This window comes from Psittacula echo (genome assembly GCF_963264785.1).
Source record: "Psittacula echo genome assembly, chromosome: 4".
In the NCBI taxonomy this organism is placed as follows: domain Eukaryota; kingdom Metazoa; phylum Chordata; class Aves; order Psittaciformes; family Psittacidae; genus Psittacula; species Psittacula echo.
This window is the reverse complement of record NC_137738.1, coordinates 77,512,516-77,535,445: the sequence shown is the minus strand read 5'-3', so window position 1 is coordinate 77,535,445 and position 22,930 is coordinate 77,512,516. Positions and strand designations below refer to the sequence as shown.

Genomic DNA, 22,930 nt, shown 5'->3' with positions numbered 1-22,930 from the left:
TTTTACTCATCATGATGTTTTCCCATTTTAGAGATATGTTTGGATACATACATACATGCATACATACATATCGATACCTACATATGTCTGGAACATGGCAAGGGGAAGGTGGCTTGCTCAGGGTTCCTATTCAGCCCAGTGGCAGATGTTAAAGGACTTGAGCTCCTTGTGTCCAGACTTGAGCTCATTTTTCAGTGTCATTAGTTTTGATGCTTTTTCCATTGTCAGTAAAAGAGAACATGTTCCCTTTAGGTAGTCTGAACCTGGCTTTGTGCAGAGGAAACCATTTGGTTTGTATTTTAGTGTGTCTTTACCTTGTACAGAAGAGTAAATAAATGCAGTGCAATAATACCTGAGCAAGTATACAGCCTGAACCCCTGGTCCTTAAATCTGTTTTCTTTGAGGAGCAGTGAAGAGCCTTTTGATTATATTATTCCCTCTCCTTCTGTCTCACTACTGTACTAGGCTTAAATTAATTCTATTTGACATTTCATGCTGCTCAAAAATAAAAAGCTTGTGGTGTTGTCATAGAAGTGGTTTTTATTGTTCTTTTCTAACATACTTGAGAAATATACTGTGATAAGGATCATAAGTTCTTTGCATTGAGTTAAAAAAAATCACAGATTCGCATAAAGGTATTCAACATAGACATTCCCCTTTTATGATTTTGTTCATATTCTGCTAGTCTGACTGGAATCTGAATGCATGACAAAAGATGTGCTGCTGCAGAACATTAATTTAATGCACTATATAGGCATTTAGTACCCTTTCCTAATAGTAAATTAGGACTTCTGTTTTTATATACTAGTAAATTACACTAAATAGTTATTGTAAATACATTGTTACTGAAAATAAATGGTGGCATGTCCTGTTACATGATGTTTTTGGTAATATTTTTTCCCAGAGTGATACGAGACTACTAGGATTACTTGGGACTCCTGGACTTAAAGGCCAGAAGGGAGACATTGTAAGGATTTTGGATTAAACTGGAGAAATTTCTAAGTGTCTGTCTAACCTGACACCCTTAACACAGTATCTTTGATTTGATTTATCACAATGGTCTTTGAAAGAATCATGTTTAGATATGACTGGCTCTTTAAACTCTATATTCCAATACCAGACTCACCTTGCTATCCTGCGTGTGCAGCACATAAGCCTTTTTTCTGTAATATACAATAACCAGAAAGGGAAAATTCAGGAAGAAGTGTGGTTTCTGCATCACTCTCTGAGGACAAGTCAAATGAGGCGGCCAACTGGTTATGGGGAAAAAGACTCTGAAAAAGTTGAAATTCAGAAAATCTTTTACTACTAAATTCAGAAAATCTTTTACTTCTAAATTCAGAAAATCTTTTACGACTAAACGGTGAATATTTAAAGCAGTTTCTCTGTAACAATGGGACTTGCTATACCAAAAATACTTAAAGTCAGCCTCTAAAAATTTTGTGGTCAAATTCTGAATCCACACCATAAGGCAATATATTGTTTGTAGGCATCTGTCCTGTTTAAACAGTGGAATGAATTCTTAACAATTGGGCACTTTTCAAACTTGGAAGAAGAGAGGAAAGTGCTCTGTCTATGTGAGGGGATGACAACCTTTTTTATTGAGAAGCCTGAAGGTCTGCTGTAGATAGCAGTCGTTTAAATTAATATGTTTAAAGCACAGATTTCCATTTCAATAAAAGTTATTTTGTGCTCTACACAGAACAAAGTACAGTAGAAATAGAGGTTTATTTGCACTTTTAAGAATATAAAATGTTTAAAATATAATTTATTTTATTAAAAGGGTCAAAAAGGAGAATTGGGAATGACCGGTGCAAAAGGAGAAAAGGTAAATTAATTCCTTGCTTCTGTGCTTATGTGTGATGCTAGAAGGTGGCTGAATGATTATGAATCAAATCTTAGAAAATATACTCAGGATGAAGAAAATATATTTAGGCACAGCTGTCAATCTCTGAATGTCCTTAGTAATTTACTTAAGCCTATCCTTGAGAGACTATTCATGTCTACAAGTAGATTTCCCTCTCCCAACAGTTCACAGAGTTCTTAACTTCAACCATACTCAAACTTTGACTGAATACCAGTTTAAGATTATGTTTATATAAGTTTGTGATCAGTGATTGTCTCACGAATTAGACACCATTCATATTTTTTCAAGTTATAATGAAATCTTCAATATCTATATGAAAAAAAAACAGGAGTCTAAATTATTAAAATTTATAAATAAATTCCCTCATTTAATTTTTTTTATTTAAGCTTTAATTTCTCAGAAAGACATGGGGTGGGGAATGTTACTGAGGAATAGGAATGTATTGTATTTTTCTAGGAACATGTGATATACCCAAGTTCTTTATCCACTGAATAATGAGCATTTTGCTGTGCAGCTGTTAAGCTTCCAGATGTTTTCCTTGGTAATTTCCTTGTGTATAAACAGTCTTTACAGAGGCAGACACTTTTTTTTACTCTATCAATATGACAGATTCATAATTTTGTGTGTTATACAGTACTTGCATTTGAGAATTTGTCAGATTTGTACATATTGACACGTTTTTTAGTTCATGTTCTTGACCCTCCCTTGTGCTTATTGCTTAAAAGGATCACACATGTCATGGTCTTCTCATTAAATCAACATCATCTCTCAAGTAAACTTCTGTAATCCATATACTTATGTTTTGTATAGGTTTAAAAAAACACAACATTTTTCAAGGACTTTGCGAAAACCAGACATATGTTCTATTTGCCATTTGAAATAAATTTGTTTTAACCTCTTCTTTGTGTTTCCATAGGGAGAGCCTTCTGATAAAGGGGACAAGGGAGATCCAGTGAGTATAGCTACGTTCTGAAATCATTATATGAATAATTTACATTTGGTATTTTTTTCATACTCTATTCATGCTGTAATTCTTTTCTTTGTACAGTTTTCTTAAATTCAGTGATTATGTAGGATAGCATAAGTATTGTTTCCTTCTTAAACATGCATCAGTTTCATGCAGCTTATAAATAAAAAACAGAGATGCCCTTTTCTTCAGCATTTCTGTATTTGGAACAGTCCATGAACTGAGTTTAAATGACATGCTCTTTTTTGTTCCCTGAAGGTTCATTCTTTCAGTTATTTCACAAAATTATAGGTGGGCTGAACTCTACTATGTTAATTGTTTCACCAGTTTCCAGTGTGGCATTTAATATCAGGTAGTTTTCTTATGGCCATCTTACGTGTGCTTTTTTTTTTATTTTTTTTTTTGTTATTTTTGGGGATATTTTCAGAGCACTCATTCTGTAAGAGTCTGTTGTTCTCTCTTAGAACATTTGACAAAACTACTTATGCTGTTTAATACACAACTGAAGGCTGCTCAGATACTTCAGATTAACATATTATAATAAACAAAATGAGGCATTCTGTAATAATGTGTGGCTTTGGAGATTAATACTGCCTCACCAGTGGAGATTTAGTGGTGAAGAATAGGCTTTAGACTGGAGAAGCTTTTAAGCAAATGAGATGTTTTCAAACATTTCTTCTTTAAAATAGTAGGAAAACCTGCAAACAGAATTAGTTTGAAACAGGAATGCCATTCAGACTTTGCTCAAGCCATCAGAAATTCTTTAATGTTTTATCAATATTTGTTAAGTTTACCAACTATGTTATAATATTTTAAGGTAGCAAATTAAACTCTTAGTTGGTCTTAGTTAAAGTTTTAACTTCTTACAGTTATACCTGCTGTTTTCAGGGAGAAACTGGAATGGAAGGATCAAAAGGAAGTAAGGTATGTTTTGACCTATACATACTATATATACATCACTGATGTGCAGAGGTGTACTGGGAGACATAACAGTAAATCTGGATATTTTTATTTTCTCAAACAATATCATTAGGGTGAAACAGGAGACCCTGGACCACCTGGTCTGATTGGAAATCCAGGATCAAAGGTAGGTGAGAGATATATTTGTGGAATTAACAGAAATTGCATTCTATGCTGTTATATAAGCTACATAGATGAATGCTATCAATTCTTTAGCTAGTATTAGAGGGCAGAGATTGCTTATAGTTATATAAAAATTTTGTGCATGGATTATGGCTTTTTTGCTTTTAGTTCATAAAATTCTTCTTGATCTCAGGATAACTCAGCAAGAAATATTTATGCAAAGCCTAAATGTTATTTGATCATTCAGTAATATGAGCACCCATTTTGCAATTACAAATCCATCAGTAGCTGGTCGTATTCGTTAGCCACCAGTGAGTAACCACTGCCAATTCATTAGTGGTTCCTGTGTTTAATCCTATAGAATTGCAGGTAATGCCAAAGTAGTCATTGCCTTGCTTTGAAGAAGGTAACTGAAGAAGAAATGTTCTTTGAGAATTTCACACGATGCCTTGAATTTTCTCAAATAATGGTAGCATTGGAAACTGGGAAAATGTAACCTCCACCCAACAGTATTCCTGTTGAAATCATAGTACTTGGGTTCCTGAGATCATCAAAGGAAGTCCAGCAATTAATAGATGCAGCTACAGGGTCCACGAAACTGTGGTCTTAAAAATTATTCTCCACTCTTAATTCCTTAGACTGCTCTTTGGAGGCTAATGCCCTTGGTAGGAGCTACTGAAATAATGGTTGTTACTGCAGTAAAAACCTAGGTCATCTTCACAATGTACACCTTCCAGAAGAGGCTCATAGAGACCCAAGGATCATTAGGGTTTGCGCCAAGTCACCCTTCTATCTCTACATCTCAATCCTCTTTTCTTTCCACTGCTCTGGAGTCCTTCTAATGAGAAGTATTCCAAAAAGAGAAGTAACACCAACCACATAGTTAAAAAAAAATCACGTCTACCTCTGTCCCTTGAGGGAGGAAATCTTGATTTACTCCTTTCTTTTGTCTTTCCCTTTAGACAGTTCGTTTGTATTACTTGTATTTGGTTTGTATGCATACTTTGGATTTTGTATTTATCAGTCCCAAAGATTTATTGGACTAAACATTAGATTAAGGGAGAATGAGCAAACTCCGTACTTCTTCCTCCATGCAGAAAACGATTATTAATGCCAGATGTCGTCTTCTATTTATACATGAGGACACTTTACACTGAATTACAGTGGTTGTATTCACTTTTACCTCAAGCATGTGTTATTTCACAGGGGCTACAAGGACCACCAGGACCTGTCGGACCTAGGGGACTGCCAGGAGAAGTTGTATGTATTGAGCAGTTTCACCAAGCTGTAGAAATGTAGTGTATGAGCTGTTAGCCAGTGAAGCAGTACCTCGGAAGTTATCATAGGTGCTCCTTTTGTGAATGGTACTGTAGCAATCATATATTGAAGCACAGTAGTATGGGATACCGCAGGACAGAGTTCTGCCCTTTTCTTTTGTTCTCTTTCTCCTTGTGTTACTATCTGAGCAGGTAAGAATGATAATACTAATTTGTCTGATTCACAGATAATTAGCTCTGCAAAAATTACTCTGATCTCACAGCAGTAGGTGAAAATTTAAAAGCATCTCTAGCAAAGATTTAATAATGTTACATCATGACTGGAAAGGATAGTGTGTGTGGAGTGAAATGCGAAGAAACAGGGAAAGTAAGTGTACCTAAGGATTTAAACCCATGACCTTCCTTATTTCTGTCTATGGTTTTGTATTATTCTGAATTTGTTTACTTCGTATAAAAGAGGTAAAGATTAATAAGGTGAAAAGGATAAACAACTATGTTTATTATCTTATAATTTAGGTCAGATTTACAAGCAAAACTAATATTCAGAACAAGATACAATTCTGCTAAAACTAGGGACAATATTTAAAGTCTTTGGCAGGAATAGTATTGTTTGAAAAGAATTTAATATAAAACTTGTTTTTAAATTACTGTTCAGTAAATTAAGTTACTAAAATGCAACACAAACCAAGACAACTTGATGCCCACTCATCCCAGGTAAACAACAATCTACCTGCTGGAAAGGGAAGTCAGGATCCAATGAACACAATGCTAACAGGGGAATGAGAGTGAGATAATCAAGAAGAGTAAAAGCTCTCGCTTCAGTGCTTCTTAAATACACCCCAATATTGAGATCCACTAAACATTGTCTGATGGTGTCAGAAGCAGGATAGAGATGGTTTCTTGACCCATCAATTGGGATTGTCAAGGAAGTGGGTGGTGCTCAGCAGAGTTTTAATGGTCCTGCAGTTATTGTGCTTTTTGGTGCTCCACATTCAGGTTTACCAACTGGTTGAGTTTGTCAAGGTGACAGGGACCTCCTTCTTAAGGGTTTTAGTGAGCCTATGACCATTATGCTGCAGGGAAACAGATTGACAGGTCTGGATCCCTCAAAATGGTAGGGGCCTCCCCCAGGATCCAGCATGACTGTACCTCCTGTGCCTCAGAGCAGGAAGAACACAGGTGAAACTTCAATCTAGTCTGAAAACTCCAGGAAACATCTTAAACTATTAGGCACTCTTATACTAAGCTTGAAAGTTCCCTGGTCATTTGACTTGACCTGTAATATAGCAGGTCTTTGGAAGATAGCTGCCTGTCTTCCTTCCAAATTATGGATCAGTCACTTTTTAGGTATGCAGGCAACTATGTTCTGCCTAATCCCTCTTGTAAACTGAAATTAGTTTTCAGTCCACAACACTGGTGTTGTCACAGAAGCTAACAAGTGGCGTCTACTCCCTCTCCCTGATTCATCTCCCTACCTCCATAAACCATAAAATGTTTTTTAAGTACAATTTTGGAAGTTTGAGTGGTTAGATCTAAGAAGTGAACCAAAGAAGCAGACAATGGCAAGCTTGTCTTTAGCCTAGCAGTTAAACCATTTAACTGAAATCAGATTTTGATCTTTGCTCTGTGGGTTGGTTTTGGTTTTTCTTTTTTCTAGAAAAAGAAGCATCTAGGAGGTGGCATTGCTGCATTTTGTCTTAGGCCTTTCCATACATGCTCTGAGACTACTTTGTGGAAGAGAACCTTTAATTTTAATAGACTTTTAAATCATATACATTATTAATATTAAAGTACAGTTCTGAGTGGTACAACTGGCAGATTTTTATTGTTGACCTGTTAAAAGTCGTAAGGATGTAAGCGGTGACAACTGCATCTTCAGCTCTTGGCAGACCAAAAAACTAGTATTCAAACTGAGCATTGCTTCACACCTTATTTTCATACTCAGTTGAGGCACATGTTTTTAAAATTGTGTCTAATATATCTGTAATATTGTCTTCCATGACAATATTTTGTAAGCGTTTTCTGCTGTGTTTCTCTTTGTAGATAGATCCCAAATGTTACTGTGAGAGATAACAAAATACTGCATTTTATGTTTTGCTTGTTTTTCCGTCATCCTGCTTGAGTTCATAATTGCTGCTTTTGAAACTGCTGTTCTGCTGCATCTTTGATCAAGTGACATTATGACTAGATAAATACTGTATATATGTAGATCTTGAAGATTCATATTTGTACACACAATTCTAGTATATAAAAACATGCATTTAAATATATTGCAGAAACATGTATTTAGATCTAGGCCTGTTGTTTTGTTTCACCTTCTAAATATGAAACATTATGGATTGACAAATGTAATTCATCTTATGCAGCATGATGAAAATTATGAAAGGGTAGCCATCCAGCAGATAGAACTTCTTTCCTTTCCAAAGAGATCCCTTAATTTTGGTCTAAGAAAAAAAAAAAAAATCAGAAAAATCCTCAGGAAAGAAGATAGGCTGTTTGTGTTTTATGTCACTATCAAAATAAGGTAAGGTAGGACACAATGTCAGATCCATAATCAGTAAATTTAAACTTCCATATATTCTCATAATGATTGTGTTTTGGTATAAGCAGAATAGTCTTCATTAAGGTACTTGTGTTTTCTTTTTTCTTATACTCTTACTTTGGATGGCTGGGTAAAAGAAATAGCTGTCTGTATTAAGGACAGAATACAGTGGAGAAAGTGAACACACAGCTGCTGAACCTTCACTACTGGCACGAAAATGTTGTCATCCTTCATATGTCAGTGTTCACAAAACTATATTTCACAGTGCATAGAAAAATAGAAGCTATATGTGGTTTTTATATTTTTCTTAGTTCTTTTTCCATTCTGGATTAAGTATCATACTCAGATTTTACTGTTCAGTTTTGGCAATTTTCTCATTTACTGTGGAAATTACTAGTATTTTTAATAAAATGCTTGATATAATACTTGGTTGAATAGCATTGATGGGTTATGGAAAACGTTTTCTGCATTTGTTATGCTGTAATAAGAGAACACAATTTAGCCTTCTCTGTTATTTAAATAGCTTCTATTTAGATTTTAATCTATTTCACTTCTCTGCATTTATAAGAAATCCATCATGAAAATGCTAAAGTTAAAATCAAAATGTGAAAAATTAAAGATCTTGACAAAAGAAAGGATTGAATATTTTTATTTTGCTGAAAGGAAATTTGGTGGATTTAGTGATGCGCAGGAGTAGGAATTCATTGAGGATTTTAAGATACAAATTTGAATAATAGTGAAGAAAATTACACAGCCCTTCACAGGCAAAAAGGATGACATACTTATTTAAAACTCAAGTTTGTCCCTGCTACCACCTTCCTTGAAAAAAAATGGTTGATTTTCAAGACTTGGAATTATTTTTAAATTGAAAAAATAAAGGTGTCAGTTTCTGCCATTCTGCCCTGATAAGGTCCAAAAATAATCTTGATTATTCAACTTAAAGAAAAATGATATGTATGTTTGATTAAAGACGTATTCATTAACTTCTACTTTTTAACATTTTGGAGCAATACTAATGCGCAGTAAATAATCCAATATATAGTTGTATTTTTATTAATTCCAGGGCTTACCAGGAGAGCATGGGGTACCAGGAAGCCCAGGTGTTAAAGGAAACAAGGTATGTTTTAAGTTCCTTTTATTAAGCTTGATGTGCTAGAGCACATTAGACTGTCATCTCTGATGTAGCCTTCCATCTTCTGTAGCGCATCTGTGTGGCTGCTTTATGAACTGATTTTAAAATGTACAAGTAGCAACCCCATCTTTGCTCCTTGGAGATGCTACAGGCCAGTTAGGCAACCCAATTGTTCTGCAGATTCACAATTTGCATAATATTTCAAGGAGGTTGTTCTGGGCTCTTACATTAAATCTGTGAGTGTAGAAATGTCAGTTCAGGTCCTAACCACAGAACAGACTTTTCAGTGTAGTGCTCTAACCGGACTATTCTGTAAAATCCCACTTCAGAATCAGACTGTCCTGGGTTCAGCAGCAGCAGTCAGTTTTTCTCCTTCTTAGTAGCTGGTGCAGCGCTGTGGTTTTGACTTTCGGCCTGGGAATAATACTGATAAAGCCGATGCTTTCAGTTGCTGGTCAGAATGTTTACTCTGACCAAGGACTTTGTGAGTCTCATGCTCTGCCAAGTAGGAGGAGAAGCCGGGAGGAAGCAGGGACAGGACACCTGACCCAAACTAGCCAAAGAGGTATTCCATACCACAGCACGTCATGCCGGGGGATGTAACTGGGAGCTATCCGGAAGGGCACGTGCTCTTTTCTGTCGGGCTCTTTTCTGGCGGGCGGTATCGTATTCTCTTCCCTTGTTATTTCTCTTATCATTATTATTACTGGTGGCAGCAGTAGTGATTTGTGTTGTACCTTAGTTACTGGACTGTTTTTATCTCAACCTATGGGAGTTACATTCTTTCGATTCTCCTCCCCATCCCTCTGGGAGGTGGGGGGGAAGTAGACTGCGTGGTTCTAATTTACGGCCTGGGCTTAAACCACGACAGACATATTCATCTTGGCAGAGCACTGAGGCAGCTATACTGTCTCAGATGTAAGCCAAGGCTGGGATCTCTTTATGGCATTTATATTTTGATGGGTAGAAATCCCTTAGTTTTAATTCAGCCACACCAGCAAGAGTTAAAAATGGTATGTGATATGTTGAATATAAGAAAAAGGGAAGAAAAGCAAGTACACAGGGATATTGTGTGATGTGTTATGGTATTTACACATTGTGGGTACAAGAGAAACTAATAAAATCCCTTAACAGTTTGAAGAAGTGGGCTGATGAAAAGGCAGGAGAAGAAAATAACTGGAACAATGAGCAAAATGTCTTGCAAATGTGAAATAGTGTATTCAAAAAGAATCGCAGAGACTGATGCAAGAGCATGCAAAAGACAAGAGGGCAGCATAATAAAAGGCACAAAATCACCTGTGTAAAGGAGGAGTTGTAGAGATGGTCAGCAAGAGATGCTGCATGCTTTGAAGTAAGAAATAGAGATGCAAACAGAAATACCAGTGAAGACCAGGATTTTAGCACTGGGGAGATATAACTGGAGAAAGAGTCTGAAGCTGTTACTATTAATTAATTGGCAGGCTTTAATGACAATCTGTGCATTGGGGGCCTGGGGGCAATGAAATGTAGATCAGGTGCACTGCAAGCAAGAAAAACTGAGAAAGTACTAGTTACTGTTAGTGGTTGTGTGGTCCATGCCTCCTCTAAGTTTTGGCAGGAAAATATGTGCCTTTTTTTTCTCTGTTTCTTCTCACAGTATTGTTAGTTTCTAGGATAACCTTGACAATATTTAGAGGTTTTACATAAGAGAAAATTCTCTCATTTCAATTAGAGATTCAAATTTATCTTGTAGGGGGACCCTGGTGGGATTATGGGACCGCCTGGACACCCAGGTCCTAAAGGTGATGTGGGACCTCCTGGGCCAAGTCTGCCTGGAACACCAGTAAGTCCGTAACCTGAAAGGGCTATTATGACAATTTCTTATAGGGACAACTGTTAAAGAATTCTCATTGTGCAATGAAATAAATCAGAACAATTCATTTTCTTTAATGTAATTTCAAAATTGAAACATACATTATAGTGGGTGTCATAAATGCACTGAAATATAGTCTAGAAATAGCGCACGGCTCACACGTGCTCCTAGTGACAGTGGTATTAATGAGGAAAATACATGTAAATATATCATAGTTTATTTATAAAGGCTGACTAATTTTGGCAGTAAAATTCAGCTGGTCTCTTTGATTTCAAAACATAATTTGGGGTTTTTTTCCTGCAGTTTTTATTTATTTTTTTTTTTTTAGGGTCCCACTGGTATTCCTGGAAACCCAGGTCCACGGGGACCAAAGGTATAACAAATTAATATATTATTTCTGTTTCTAAAACAAGAAAAACAAAAAAGATAATATGCTAGTTTACATTTTCACAACTTCTGTAACTGAAAGCCTTGTACCCTTCTCAGGGAGAAAGAGGACTACCTGGTGTCCAAGGAGCACCTGGGGAGATGGGCCTCCCTGGAATAGGCATTCAGGGGTCACCAGTAAGTATACCCACACCCAGGATTTTGACTTCTCACTGTGCATTGCTGAGAAACTGCAACAATTAAACAAAGCATAGTAAAAAACCCATGCAATGAACTCCCTACTGACTCAGCTCTCAACTCAGCATCTTTTCCCTTTATCCAGACCCAGAAGGATTTAGAGCTAAGTGAGAAATCGAGGCCTTGGAGAACTGAAAGAGTCATTGACTACTTTACAGATCAGCTTTCTAGGGATGGTGTTGACACATCTTCAGAATGTGTCCGTTTCTAAGCAACGGTTTTTTGCGGTTGTCAGCAAAATCTAGCCTGAGTACTGGTAAAAGAGAAGGGATATACTTGACATTGCAGACAATGGCATTTTGAAATCCATGCTGGTACTGGAAGACATAAAGACATGGAAAAGATATGGAAGGCTTTGGCTTTGCATCAGCTTCTAGCTTTTGCATTTGTGATGACTGATAATTACAAGATTAGATTCTACTGCTTATAAATGAGAACCTTACAGTGCCAGGTACTGTGCCAGAAAATAGTAAAGTCCTGATTTTGCACAGCTTGCTTCTCACATTTCTGTGCAATTTAAATGTAAACGTGAAGTCGATGCAGTCTATCTAGAGCTTTCATACTGAATAACTTGTATAGCAATAACTATTTCAGTTGCGCAGTTTCTTTCCCAAGTTTGTTTCTGTTGCCTTTAAATAAAGCCATCTGCAGTGTCTTCAGAGGATTCAGTAAAAAAAATTATGATACTGATGGTTTAGATGACCGGTGGTACATATTATTATGTGAGTTCTACTGTGGTGAAGATGGCAATCTTTCTGTGGTCCAAACCGATATAGTGAGCTGATACATTTCAGTTTATTGACAGGACTCAGGTACAGAGGGAAGATGTTTGAGAAAGCTGACTAGAGATTCACAATAAGATCTTAATCTAACATAGTAACCTTAAAAATTATTCAGTTAAAATATTTTCAAACCTGAATTTTTTAAATTATCCATTTGTATTCAAACAATCTTTTTAATTATTATTATTCAGCTGAATATCAACTTATCTTGCAAAACTCCTAGCAAGTTTCACCACAGATCAATATTCTTCGATAATACTTGCCCTTAAAAATGGGCCTCAGCAAAATCTGGAATTCTCCAATTTTGGCAAAATCAGATTTGGATTCAAAACCAAACTTAGAGAAAATCTTCCTTGCAATGTGAACCAATTTCCCACATTCAGTATTTTTTTTTTTATGGTGTTAATCTCCCTTATCCAAAAAAGTGTAACTATTGATTATTTGGAGTTTTCTTGCAGGGTCCTATAGGTCCAGCCGGATCAGCAGGTATGCAGGTAGGATATAAGTTTTTTCTTTATTATCAAAAAATAAATAAAGTTCAAGAAGTTTAGAATAAAAGAAAAATATTCTTAAATCCTAAACAATCTTTCCTGCTTTTAGGGCCCTAGGGGACCCCCAGGATTACCAGGAACTCCAGGTACCCCTGGTATTAATGTAAGTGACAGTTCTTTATATATACTGCAAAAAGTAATGTGTCCTTTGTCAATGCTTTAAGGCCATCAAATTTTATATTTGTTTCTAGGGTGCTCCAGGAAGAGATGGAAAGCCAGGACTACCAGGCCCTCCAGGTGATCCTGTACGTATACATAGAGAGCTTGTGCATAAGCTTTGGTGCAAATACTTTAAATTTAAAGAGGTGACATAACCTAGCAAATCTAGACATTCAATTGTTTAAATTTGATTTAAAAATTATTAAATCCTTTGGAGGGTTGGGGTTTTTTGTTCTGGTTTTGGTTTGGTTTTTTTTACTTGTTTATACTGCAGTGTAAATTAAACTCCTGTTAACATATACAGGATAAATACCTTGTTTTAAGGTGTTACAGTTTGTGTACTAGAGTTTCTGCCCAGCTATAACTTCACATAGTGTTCCTCAGTCTCAGAAACATTTCTGCATAATGCAAATTTTCAGCAGCATACTTTGATAATTGCTGTTAAAATGTTGAAAAAGAAAGTTTGGAATTCCAAAGCTAATTCTGCTATGCCACAGAAAGAAGACATTAATTTTCAATGAAATTCTGAGAATATTTTGTCTCTAAGGCAGTAAATTCCCCTTATCACTTAGGAAAGTTAAGTGGCTGGGTTTGAAAACAAAAACACTAAGTAAATTCTGGCCCCATGTTTTAGAAAGCACTTGAGTATCACTAGCTCCTCAAAGGCTTAAATTCAGTGCTTAAAGCTGGTCTATCACTGGCATTGAGTATGAAGGTAGCACTCAAGTCAGTGTCACAAAGATTGAAATATAAAATGAGCTTCAGTTAGGAAAGCATATAAAAATAACAAGAAAAAGGCACCATGAATACAATTTGAAAGACTGGTAAAGTCTGTTACTTAATAATCATGTAGATCAAATTATAAACTGTGTGAAGAAGCTGAGTAATTCAGTAGTTTTCACTGTACACTGAAAAAAATTGCTCTTCAGAGAATATATAAAATGATTTTTATTTAATTTAACAATAGTAATAATAATTAAAAAAATTAGTTAAAGACATTTTAGATACAGCATGCAGATCTGGTGTAATTCACCCAAAGAATGAACCAGCGCAGTCTCTTAATGATTAGCAGTTACTTTTGAGTACTTTGAGAAAGATTTTGAGAGAGATGCTAGCAGAAAACTTATCTTCATAAAAGGTGAATTGAAGAGGAGCCAGAGTATAACGGGTCAGTTGAAATAAAAAAAAAAAGGCTGATTGCAAGAAAGATATGAAATATTTTAATTTTAAGTACCAGGGGTATGAATGGTAAAGTGGAAACACAAGATGGCATAATTTTGTTAAGAACCAGTCATGGAATAAGGCAGATTTCTGGTTTTGGAAGGTAAACTTTCTTGAAAAATATAGGGAAGCAGCCATGTTATATACCTTGGCCTCAATAAAACTTTGAGACTGTCCTCATGATGTTTTGATAAGCAAGCAAAAACTGGTTTTGAAGTAATTGCCATATAGTTGACACTTATCAAAATATATAATAGGAGTGTCTGTCACCATATTACTGTCAATTTTGGGAAAAGGGGTCTGTACCATGCCTAGTTCTTGTCAGTGATTTGATTAGGAAAAGTAGATGTAAAATCTGCAATTGAACTGGGAAAGATTGCTAGCTTTTTGAAGATACAATCAAAACTTAAAATTCAGGGACAGCCTGAAGTCAACAAGATTAAATGTGAGAAGATGAGCATAAAGTGCTTGATAAGAAAAAAACAAAATCCTTTAAGTAGGATAGGTTTGGAAGACACAGTGCACTGCAAATTAAATGTAAGTGAATAATCTGATGCCACTGCTAAACAGGCAGGTCTACTAACAGGAGAATTATTGCCTTTTGCTCTCTTGAAATACTTTTCTCTTTGGAGAGAACATTTTTAAAGAAAGATGTAGCCTGCAAGAGTAAGCCAGATAGTTAAGGCCATTTTAACATTTTCAGAAGGCCAGCTTCAGAGAATACATAATTACATCAGATTTTCATTCTGTATATAAAATATCTTCAACTAATTCTTCTTTCTTAATTATTATTATTATTAAATTATTTTATTTCATGTGTTCCCTGATATATGCCATTACTCAGAGTTCAGCATATGCAACTATGAATCTACAGTATGTGTGCAGTTAGGCAGATGAACTGTATGGCACAAATGTGGTAGGCTTGCTCTTATACCTGGTGTGCCCTTGCAGCTAGATGTTAGGGCCTTTTCACACTGAGAGCTTAGGGGCCTGTACCATAAAATGGTACTGCAGCTAAAATAAGACTGTTAGAAATAAAGAGATACTGGGGAAACATTTGTGTAGTCCAGCAGAAAGCCAAACAGGGAACATGGTAATAGCCTGCCTATCTGTAAAATGTCACAAAGAGAAGGATGAAAAGTCAGGCCATATAGAGATGTTGTTGTTATTTTTAAGCCTTGTTACAGGTTTTTAAGAGCAGGTGATCCTATGTACATCATGTCTATGTACAGATTACCTTTATGCAGAGGATTGACTTCATACCTTTACATAGTTATGTCCTTAAGTTGTATTAGAAGGCTGTCTCACCCTAGAAAAAACAGTATCCTTTCAAAGGTGCCGATGCTATCTGTAAATGGCGAACTGATTACACTTATGGTTAAGCATGTTCAGCAGTGTTTCTTCTGAGCTTGTATTAGATACACATTGCCACCATCTGACAGTCCAACAGATTTTTTTAATTTGCTACAAAAGTGCTCACTTTTTACTTTGTTCTTCAAGGTGGAAATAACTGAAACAGACTGAACAACTAACAAATTTTGAATGTGTCTAGTTTTATAGTATGCCCAGGCCTATTTTTGCTTCAGCATTTGCAAGAAGAAATGAACATTGGTAATTGAAGAGTCCATTTGTGATACCTAGTGCAATCAGTTTTTAAAGGAAGTCTTTAAATATAAGTTTAATGGCAGCTCTTGGAACTCCAAAATATATTGCAGTACAGCATAAATCTGTTGATTGAGCTTCAAATAGGTTATCTTTAGTATTGGTAGTAATTTAGCTACGGCACCACGGAGTTTTGCACTCATACTTAACGTTTAAAGGCAGGACAACATACTACATATGTTGCTGTAGCTAGATTGTGTCTGGTATCTGAGTTAGTTTATTGAAGTTAGCTTTGGCATCTGCCCATTTCGTGCTACAGTTCACAGTAGAGTCAAAGCCTAGGAGAAAGGAGAATTAGAACATTTGAAGATAATCAGGTGAGAATAGTCTGTGAGAATTCCCAGTAGTGGTAAATTGTTGCTGGTATGTTACATAATAATACATTAATACTACTTCTAAATTAAATTTACTGTGTTCTGGAGTTGCACTATTGTCATGCTTTAAGGAACTTGATTGAAGTTGATTGCAGTTGTAATGAAGAATCATATTGTTAGGTTGGATAGAGAACGATATTTAACTATATTTGAAACCCTTATTTTTCTTTTGTATTTGCATAAAAAAAAGCTTCAGCCAATGTATATGTAATCAGTTATGTGTATAACAGTTTAAACTTTAGAAGCAGTTAGAACCCATCAGAGTTGGTAGCATTCTATAAAACATGAACTGTAGCTTCCTTTTATAATTTCAGGTTGCACTGCCACTTGTGGGAGACATGGGTGCTATACTGAAGGTAAACATTTTCAGATATAAATAAATATTTTTTTACTATAAGCATGCTTTTTAAACCACAGTATTCACTTGAAAGTTTGGATGTGTTCAGGTTTGACCTACTGAGCTAGCCTAAATTAATTTTGAGGTGTATTGATTTTTGGTTTGTTTTTTAAAATATACTCAAGAAATGTATTTTATAGGAATTTCACGAAATAGCATTTGAAAGGTACATGAGGCCATGTAGTAGGTATGAGGTATGTAGCCAGCAGGTGCCTGTTCAGCACATCCGGTCCACAGTATGGATTGCTACAGGTATACCACATTCATTGTTTTACTTTGTAGCATTAATATCAGTAATACAGCAAGTGGGGAAAATAGTCCAGAATTTCTAAGGTATTACTTTGAAACTAATAAGATTTGAAGTGATCTGCAGTATTCCCAAATGAAAAGTGTGATCAGGAGGATTTCAATATGAAAAGCATACATCATTTCCTAGGAAAGCAATTATCCTATTCTACCATCCTTTATTAATACATGTACTTAGGTTTTATTGACTTTCTTATTCATAAATTTGATTTATTTTTAGGTCTGTCTTTCATTTTCCCACCTGATTCTTTCTGTTTGTAAATGTATAGTCTTTCTCCTGTACATGCTTTTCTACATCTTTGTCAGTACTCTCTCTTAACAATTCCTTTCCTTATGCTTCATTCTTCATTACTCTGTATTTTGCATTTAGCATCTCTGTAAGATTAGCTGCAAAATGCTTCTTTCAACAAACCAGATATCATTTACTTTAAAGTAACTATACATTTAAAGCTGGTGGGAGCAACAAGTATCCTTATCCTACCTCATCCTTAAAAGGGAGATTTGCTCTTCCCAAACACAAGCATGTCTGGGACTACTCAAATCAGTCATTTATGACTCCTCTCAAAATGAATTTTTGAGAGTTTGAGTAGAGTGTTTAAGAGATGAGGAGGGAAACAAGGAAAGATTATCTGAACAAGTATATAGCGTAGAAGAGATAAAGGACGAAGAAAAAGCTTTGAGGTAGAATGATTGGATGGTCAGAAAGGTGGGAAAGAAGCAGCCTGCCAGAACTTCTGCCTATGTCATAGAAACGGTTATTGCTTTCTGTGTGTTCCTCAGGGTGATCCTGGCACAAGAGGTCCTCCGGGCATCCCTGGTAGAGAAGGGCCAAAGGTAAGTTTTGAAGAGTGTTTTATATTGCTTTGTTAGTTATCAAAAGGCCAGACTCTTACCCCTGACAGCCTTGACTTTTTTGTCTGACTCCTATCCCTGTGGCATCTGAGCAGCTTAAAGGTTATTTTAACAGTTCAGCCCTCTTCCTATGTCACTTTAGCTTTCCTTTCAGGAAAGTGAGCAAAATAGCTTGAAAGAAGTCCCACACCAGGATAGCTTTTCTCTGTCTTGCATCCATTAAAGCTAGCTCAGATTTGACTGTGCGTTAGTGCATTGCCATCTACAATCTTATTTTAGGTGGCTCAGGCAGGCAAGAGTCCTGTGGTGAAGAAGAAAACCGCTCGTCTCCTTCAAGTGTGCAACATCTGGACCATCTTTGCCTTTGCCCCATATTCCAGTGGGATTAGCACAACTGTTTTTCTGAGATTTGAAGTTTCACTGATGCCAATCAAAATTCTGCTTCACTGTAATCGGATCAAGTGCCACATGGTTTGGCATATATATCAACTCCTATAGTTGAACCTAATTTCAGGAAAGTGTCGTTCTCTGATTTGGGAAGCATTTAAGTTCTTTGCTATTAATTATATGTCTGCTCTTGGCTAGTTTGCCTACAAGGAAATGAACCACACGTTGCCTTTCACCTTGATGGAAGGCATATTTTAAAGCTTTCAGATAGTATTGAGCATTTTTTTCTGTTTTAAGCACTATTGTTATAAGGGCTTCATACATTAAATGCAGGGCATAAAATGCCCTAGAGAGCATGAAATTCATTGTTTGCTAACAGAAAGTATTTGTTTGAATGTTACATTTTCACAGGGAAGCAAAGGTGAACGTGGGTTTCCTGGGCTTGCTGGAGAGAAAGGTGATGAGGTAAAACTATTTCATTTTTATAACAGTTGCATTCTTATCTGAACCTGAATGAAGATCAAGACTGACAGTGAAATGCACAGTGTTATTCAGTTCTTTAAAACTGCTGAGATACTAATGTATTGCTCCAAATGCATTCTGAATTTTCAACAAGATTTAATGCTATTATTCAATTAAATAAAATCAGTTTAATTTTTGTCTGAGGATTTTTGCTCATTTGTGTATTATAAAGCCTCACATACATTTAAATGCTAATTTTTAAGAGTGTAGGATAGAGCAATAAATAGACAAATGCCAAATGTTTTCAGAAAATACTTCATGTTTTATAACATATTTGCTTATATTGTGCTAGTTCCCCTTTAGAATTCATTTTCAAAAACATTCTATTAGGCAAGTACTCTGATGGAAATGGTTATAGCAGCAATTGCTACTAAGTGGAAACTGGAAAATGTTTGAAGAGACTGAATTTAAAATATTTACAGTATTTTGCATCATATGTTGTATTCTTAGAGTTATTTTTATGTTGTTATGAAGAAGGGAAAAAGTTATGTTATTTAAGTTATTTAGCACTTGTGCTGCTAAATCCAAAATAGCTGCTGTAGTTTTAATTTTAAATTGAAATATTTGCAATTAACAAGAACAATCTCTGTCAATAAATAAATAAATAAAAATCAATCAATTCAGAAGCTATTAAAGAAATGAATCTAGGTAAATACATTAATTTTGAATAAATTTCAGGATCTTTGGTTTTCAAAAGTAAATAGTTAAATGAGGAAAAAAACAAAGATGCTGCAGAAGCATTAGATATGTATTCCTACTACTGCTTTGCCTCAGAATTTAGAAGACTGTCAGACTAAAGTGTCAGGCTTTTTTTTTTTTTCTTTTATTTTTACACAATCTATACAGCTCATTCTGTCTTTGCTTCTTAAAAGCAAGTGACTCCTGAAGTTGGATTTAGAACATATACCTTAAAATGATGATGCAGGCTACAAGTAAAGCAAAAGCAGAATTTTACTTAAAAAATAAGAAAGTAACACATCCTTCATTTGCCCTATATGATACCTCTAGAGTTCAACCCTAGCAAGCCTGAGGCATTAGGAAAGCAGTTTCAACAATTTAGATACCTATTTAACTGCTGAGAACCAAGTGAAACATTAAGGCAATTAAGAATGTAATAAGGAAAAGGCAAGATTATAACTGGCAGTTAGTTTTTTTTAAAGGACTCCAGAGTAAATAAATTCCAATTATTTTTTTTTATTATTATTGATTCAGCAGTGTGCCATGCTGTGTTAGTAAGTTACCTATTTACATGCTTCTTCAGTTTGATAGCTGGTTAGCTGCCTTAGGTCTGATGTTTCCAGTGTGTAGCAGCAGCTTTTGATTATGACATTATGAGGGTGCAAGTGAATTTATTTTCAGAAACAATGAAGGAGTTTCTGAAGTTTAAAGGTACCTCTTTTTTACAAATTTATGAATTTTATTCTCATTTTTATGATTTAGTTAACGTGGAAAAGGGAAGAGAGATTGAGAAGCCCACCTGAAACTTTGAAATACGCTCATTAGCTTCCATGTGCTTTTGAATAGCCGTTTAATCTTTGTTGAAGCTTAGTTCTCTTCCTTTTGAAAAGATTCTTTTCTCCAGGGGAGGATTTTTTGAACATCAGTAGTAAGAATTACAGAAAATGTTCCTTTGGCTTCATATCCATTTTTCAGGTGGCTGTATCATCACAGTTAAGTAATTCAAAAAGAGCAGAGAACACATTAACAGTTGGATTGCCACTCTGAAAAGCTGCAGAGGTTGATCAATGTCGTCTATGTGTAGCAGCAAGAAAAGAAAATTAATGTCTCTCTCCATCTGTACATCTTTCCTGGTTTATTTCTGCCTGAAGTTTTTCCTTCAGTTTCTCCCTCAGAGCCCTTATTTCAGGACTTGTGTCCTCTGTGGTTTTCCAGACTACCCCTTTAGCCATGCCTTCTTAAACACTGCATTTAATATAAGAAAAAGACCTTTTCTGAGGTCACTCCTCTTGTCAGAGGGTAGGCACTCTATGAAGATAAATTGAACCACTGTTTGGAAGGGACTAATTTCCCTTTGTGGCTTATAGGGGGCACTGAGAGTGATTAGCTCTCATTAGTACATGACTTGTACCTGTCTAAAATTGCACCTAAGCCTGGTGTGGCAGAAGAAAGACTTCAAGTAACATGCAGGCTTGTCTCCAATCCTACCTGTATCCACTGCAGTAAGCTGCACACTGTATGTTTAGTAAGTGGATACCAGAATCCATCAATTTCCAGACAGCTGAATACAATAAGATCAGGAAAGTAGTTCATTAAATACTATGAAAAATGTCATGTTCTGTTATCTAAAAGGCAAAAGCTATAAATCAAGCAGAAAGCACCTTTGCATTTGGGTACGATCAGGTAAAATTGAGAAGTCTGAGTATTTGTCTTCCCACCAGAAAAAAAAAAACAAAAAACACACCTTTAGTGATAGAAAATAGAAAATAGAAAATTATTCTCTAAGGAAAAGCCGGATGTCCTGCTATTATCTGCACAATTAAAGACAAAATGATATAGAGGACATAAGCTAACAATGTGAAAGATTGAAGGACAAGTGGTATCAGTCAAGCAAGAAGTTGCCTCTAGCCTTGCTCAATGATAATCTCTTCTTTGCATGGTGGGTTTGACTTTTTTCATTCCTAAAAATACTGCCAACCTTTTAGATAAAAATGTGCTTTAATATAGTTTATAGTACTGCTAAACATGCTGGATATAAGTAGTTTCCAAGTAGTAAGTGGGAGAGGAAATACTCGTATGCTCTTTTAATTTCTAGGGCCTTCAAGGTGCTCCTGGACTGCCAGGCATTCCAGGACCCAGTGGACCTTCTGTAAGTATGTGATATCACCTGTGATCTAATCTACCTTTGCAGAGGTTGCTGTAACTATCTAGTAAAACTTCACATTCTTAGTTCCTTGTCCTGTCTTTTGGCTTTTTGGATAGTAATAATACAATCTTGCCCATAGTGGTTCTAATAAAAGAAACTATGTTGTGAGTTGATGTTACTGAAAATACTGTCATTATCTGGGCTCAAAGTTTATGTAACTTAAATGAGTTTGGAGTGTTGGCATTACTAGAGACTCTGTGAGGTTACGTGAATTATGATGTGCATACTTGCAGTTAATGATGTATTTGTACCAAGTTACAGTAATATTGTTAGTAATAAAAATCTAAAAATAATTCCAGCTAGGCATTCTGAAAACATTTAATGTTGAAACCGAGTTATCACTTGGTTTCATAACTACAGAAGTATAAGAATAAGCTGGAAATATTTCAAGACATGGAAAAATATAATTAAAAATGTTGATATTTCTGAGAAAACTACTTTTGGAAGGTTTTTTAACTTTATTTTTGACATATTGGACGGGATCACATTAGTTAGTCTCATCATTATGATTCTATGATTCTATGAATTTCTAGGTTGCTGATGGTACTGATGCTTCCCTTCTTTTAAAAATTGTAACCCATTTAGGAATTTTAATGTGCAATATGTAAATTGGCATTTTAGCAGTAAAGCATGATTATTAGCAGTATTAAAAGGTGCCATTAAGATCAGTGCATTTAGTCTGCAAAGGTGAAAATGCAACTGCAAACACAAGTTTTATCCTTCAAAGAGCTAATCAGAATGACACAGCTGTGGTATCAAACAGAAGAGAAATACTTAAGCCTGGAGGAGAAGCATAGTTAGATTTAAATGACCTTCAAGGAGTACAAGATTTAAAAACTAAGCTCTGATGCAAAAATACTGTGTTTCATTGTTTCTTAACTAATATAAACCAATACTGTATTGTGCAGGGAGTCACAGGAAGACCTGGACATCCCGGTCCAGCAGGGTCAAAAGGCGAAAAGGTATTCCTGCTTTCTTAGTCTTGGCAAAAATCCATGCAGGTTCTGCAATCCCATTATACTCCAGTGTTTTGGGTTTTTTTAACATAGAGTGCAAACAAGATCTTGACGTATATTTTCAAATTAATTTTTATATGTGTCCTAATGCAAGTGCTTTCACCCTCCCAAATATACTATGGGCTTATATATTGAAGCATAGTCCTTGTGGTGTATGTAAGTTGCAGAGAATGTGCTCTAAGTATGACATACTATATAAAATTTAGGAAAGTGAAAATACATTTGTGAAATAGTATATTAACTAGTTACTACTAGCTCTTCTTCTAATTCTTTTACCACTATTTTAGTCAAAAGTAATTACATAAAAGTGTTTCACAAGTACTGAAAGTTACTGAGTATAAGTTACTCTGCTAAAATACAGAAGCTTCCTTTATACTTAATTTACACTCCTATAGCACTTTTTCTTGTCAATGTTTTATGTGCTCTCTTATCAGGCACTAGATACTATTGATTATAACTAAGAGATCAAATTC

General features: G+C 35.5%; 1 protein-coding gene across 1 annotated transcript in view; it reads left to right on the top strand.

Annotated features, from left to right (window-relative positions):
• The window catches only part of COL19A1 (collagen type XIX alpha 1 chain), a gene marked incomplete at its 5' end in the record, with an annotated part of 182,861 nt that overhangs the window by 131,403 nt on the left and 28,528 nt on the right, over window positions 1–22,930 (top strand). Inside the window, 18 exons of the mRNA XM_080617064.1 lie at window positions 905–967; window positions 1,784–1,828; window positions 2,784–2,819; window positions 3,723–3,758; window positions 3,868–3,921; window positions 5,124–5,177; window positions 8,800–8,853; window positions 10,601–10,690; window positions 11,049–11,093; window positions 11,207–11,284; window positions 12,585–12,620; window positions 12,727–12,780; window positions 12,869–12,922; window positions 16,408–16,449; window positions 17,577–17,630; window positions 18,447–18,500; window positions 21,331–21,384; window positions 22,350–22,403. Coding sequence (XP_080473190.1) covers window positions 905–967; window positions 1,784–1,828; window positions 2,784–2,819; window positions 3,723–3,758; window positions 3,868–3,921; window positions 5,124–5,177; window positions 8,800–8,853; window positions 10,601–10,690; window positions 11,049–11,093; window positions 11,207–11,284; window positions 12,585–12,620; window positions 12,727–12,780; window positions 12,869–12,922; window positions 16,408–16,449; window positions 17,577–17,630; window positions 18,447–18,500; window positions 21,331–21,384; window positions 22,350–22,403 — 957 coding nt within the window. The remainder of the gene's footprint in view (window positions 1–904; window positions 968–1,783; window positions 1,829–2,783; window positions 2,820–3,722; window positions 3,759–3,867; window positions 3,922–5,123; window positions 5,178–8,799; window positions 8,854–10,600; window positions 10,691–11,048; window positions 11,094–11,206; window positions 11,285–12,584; window positions 12,621–12,726; window positions 12,781–12,868; window positions 12,923–16,407; window positions 16,450–17,576; window positions 17,631–18,446; window positions 18,501–21,330; window positions 21,385–22,349; window positions 22,404–22,930) is intronic.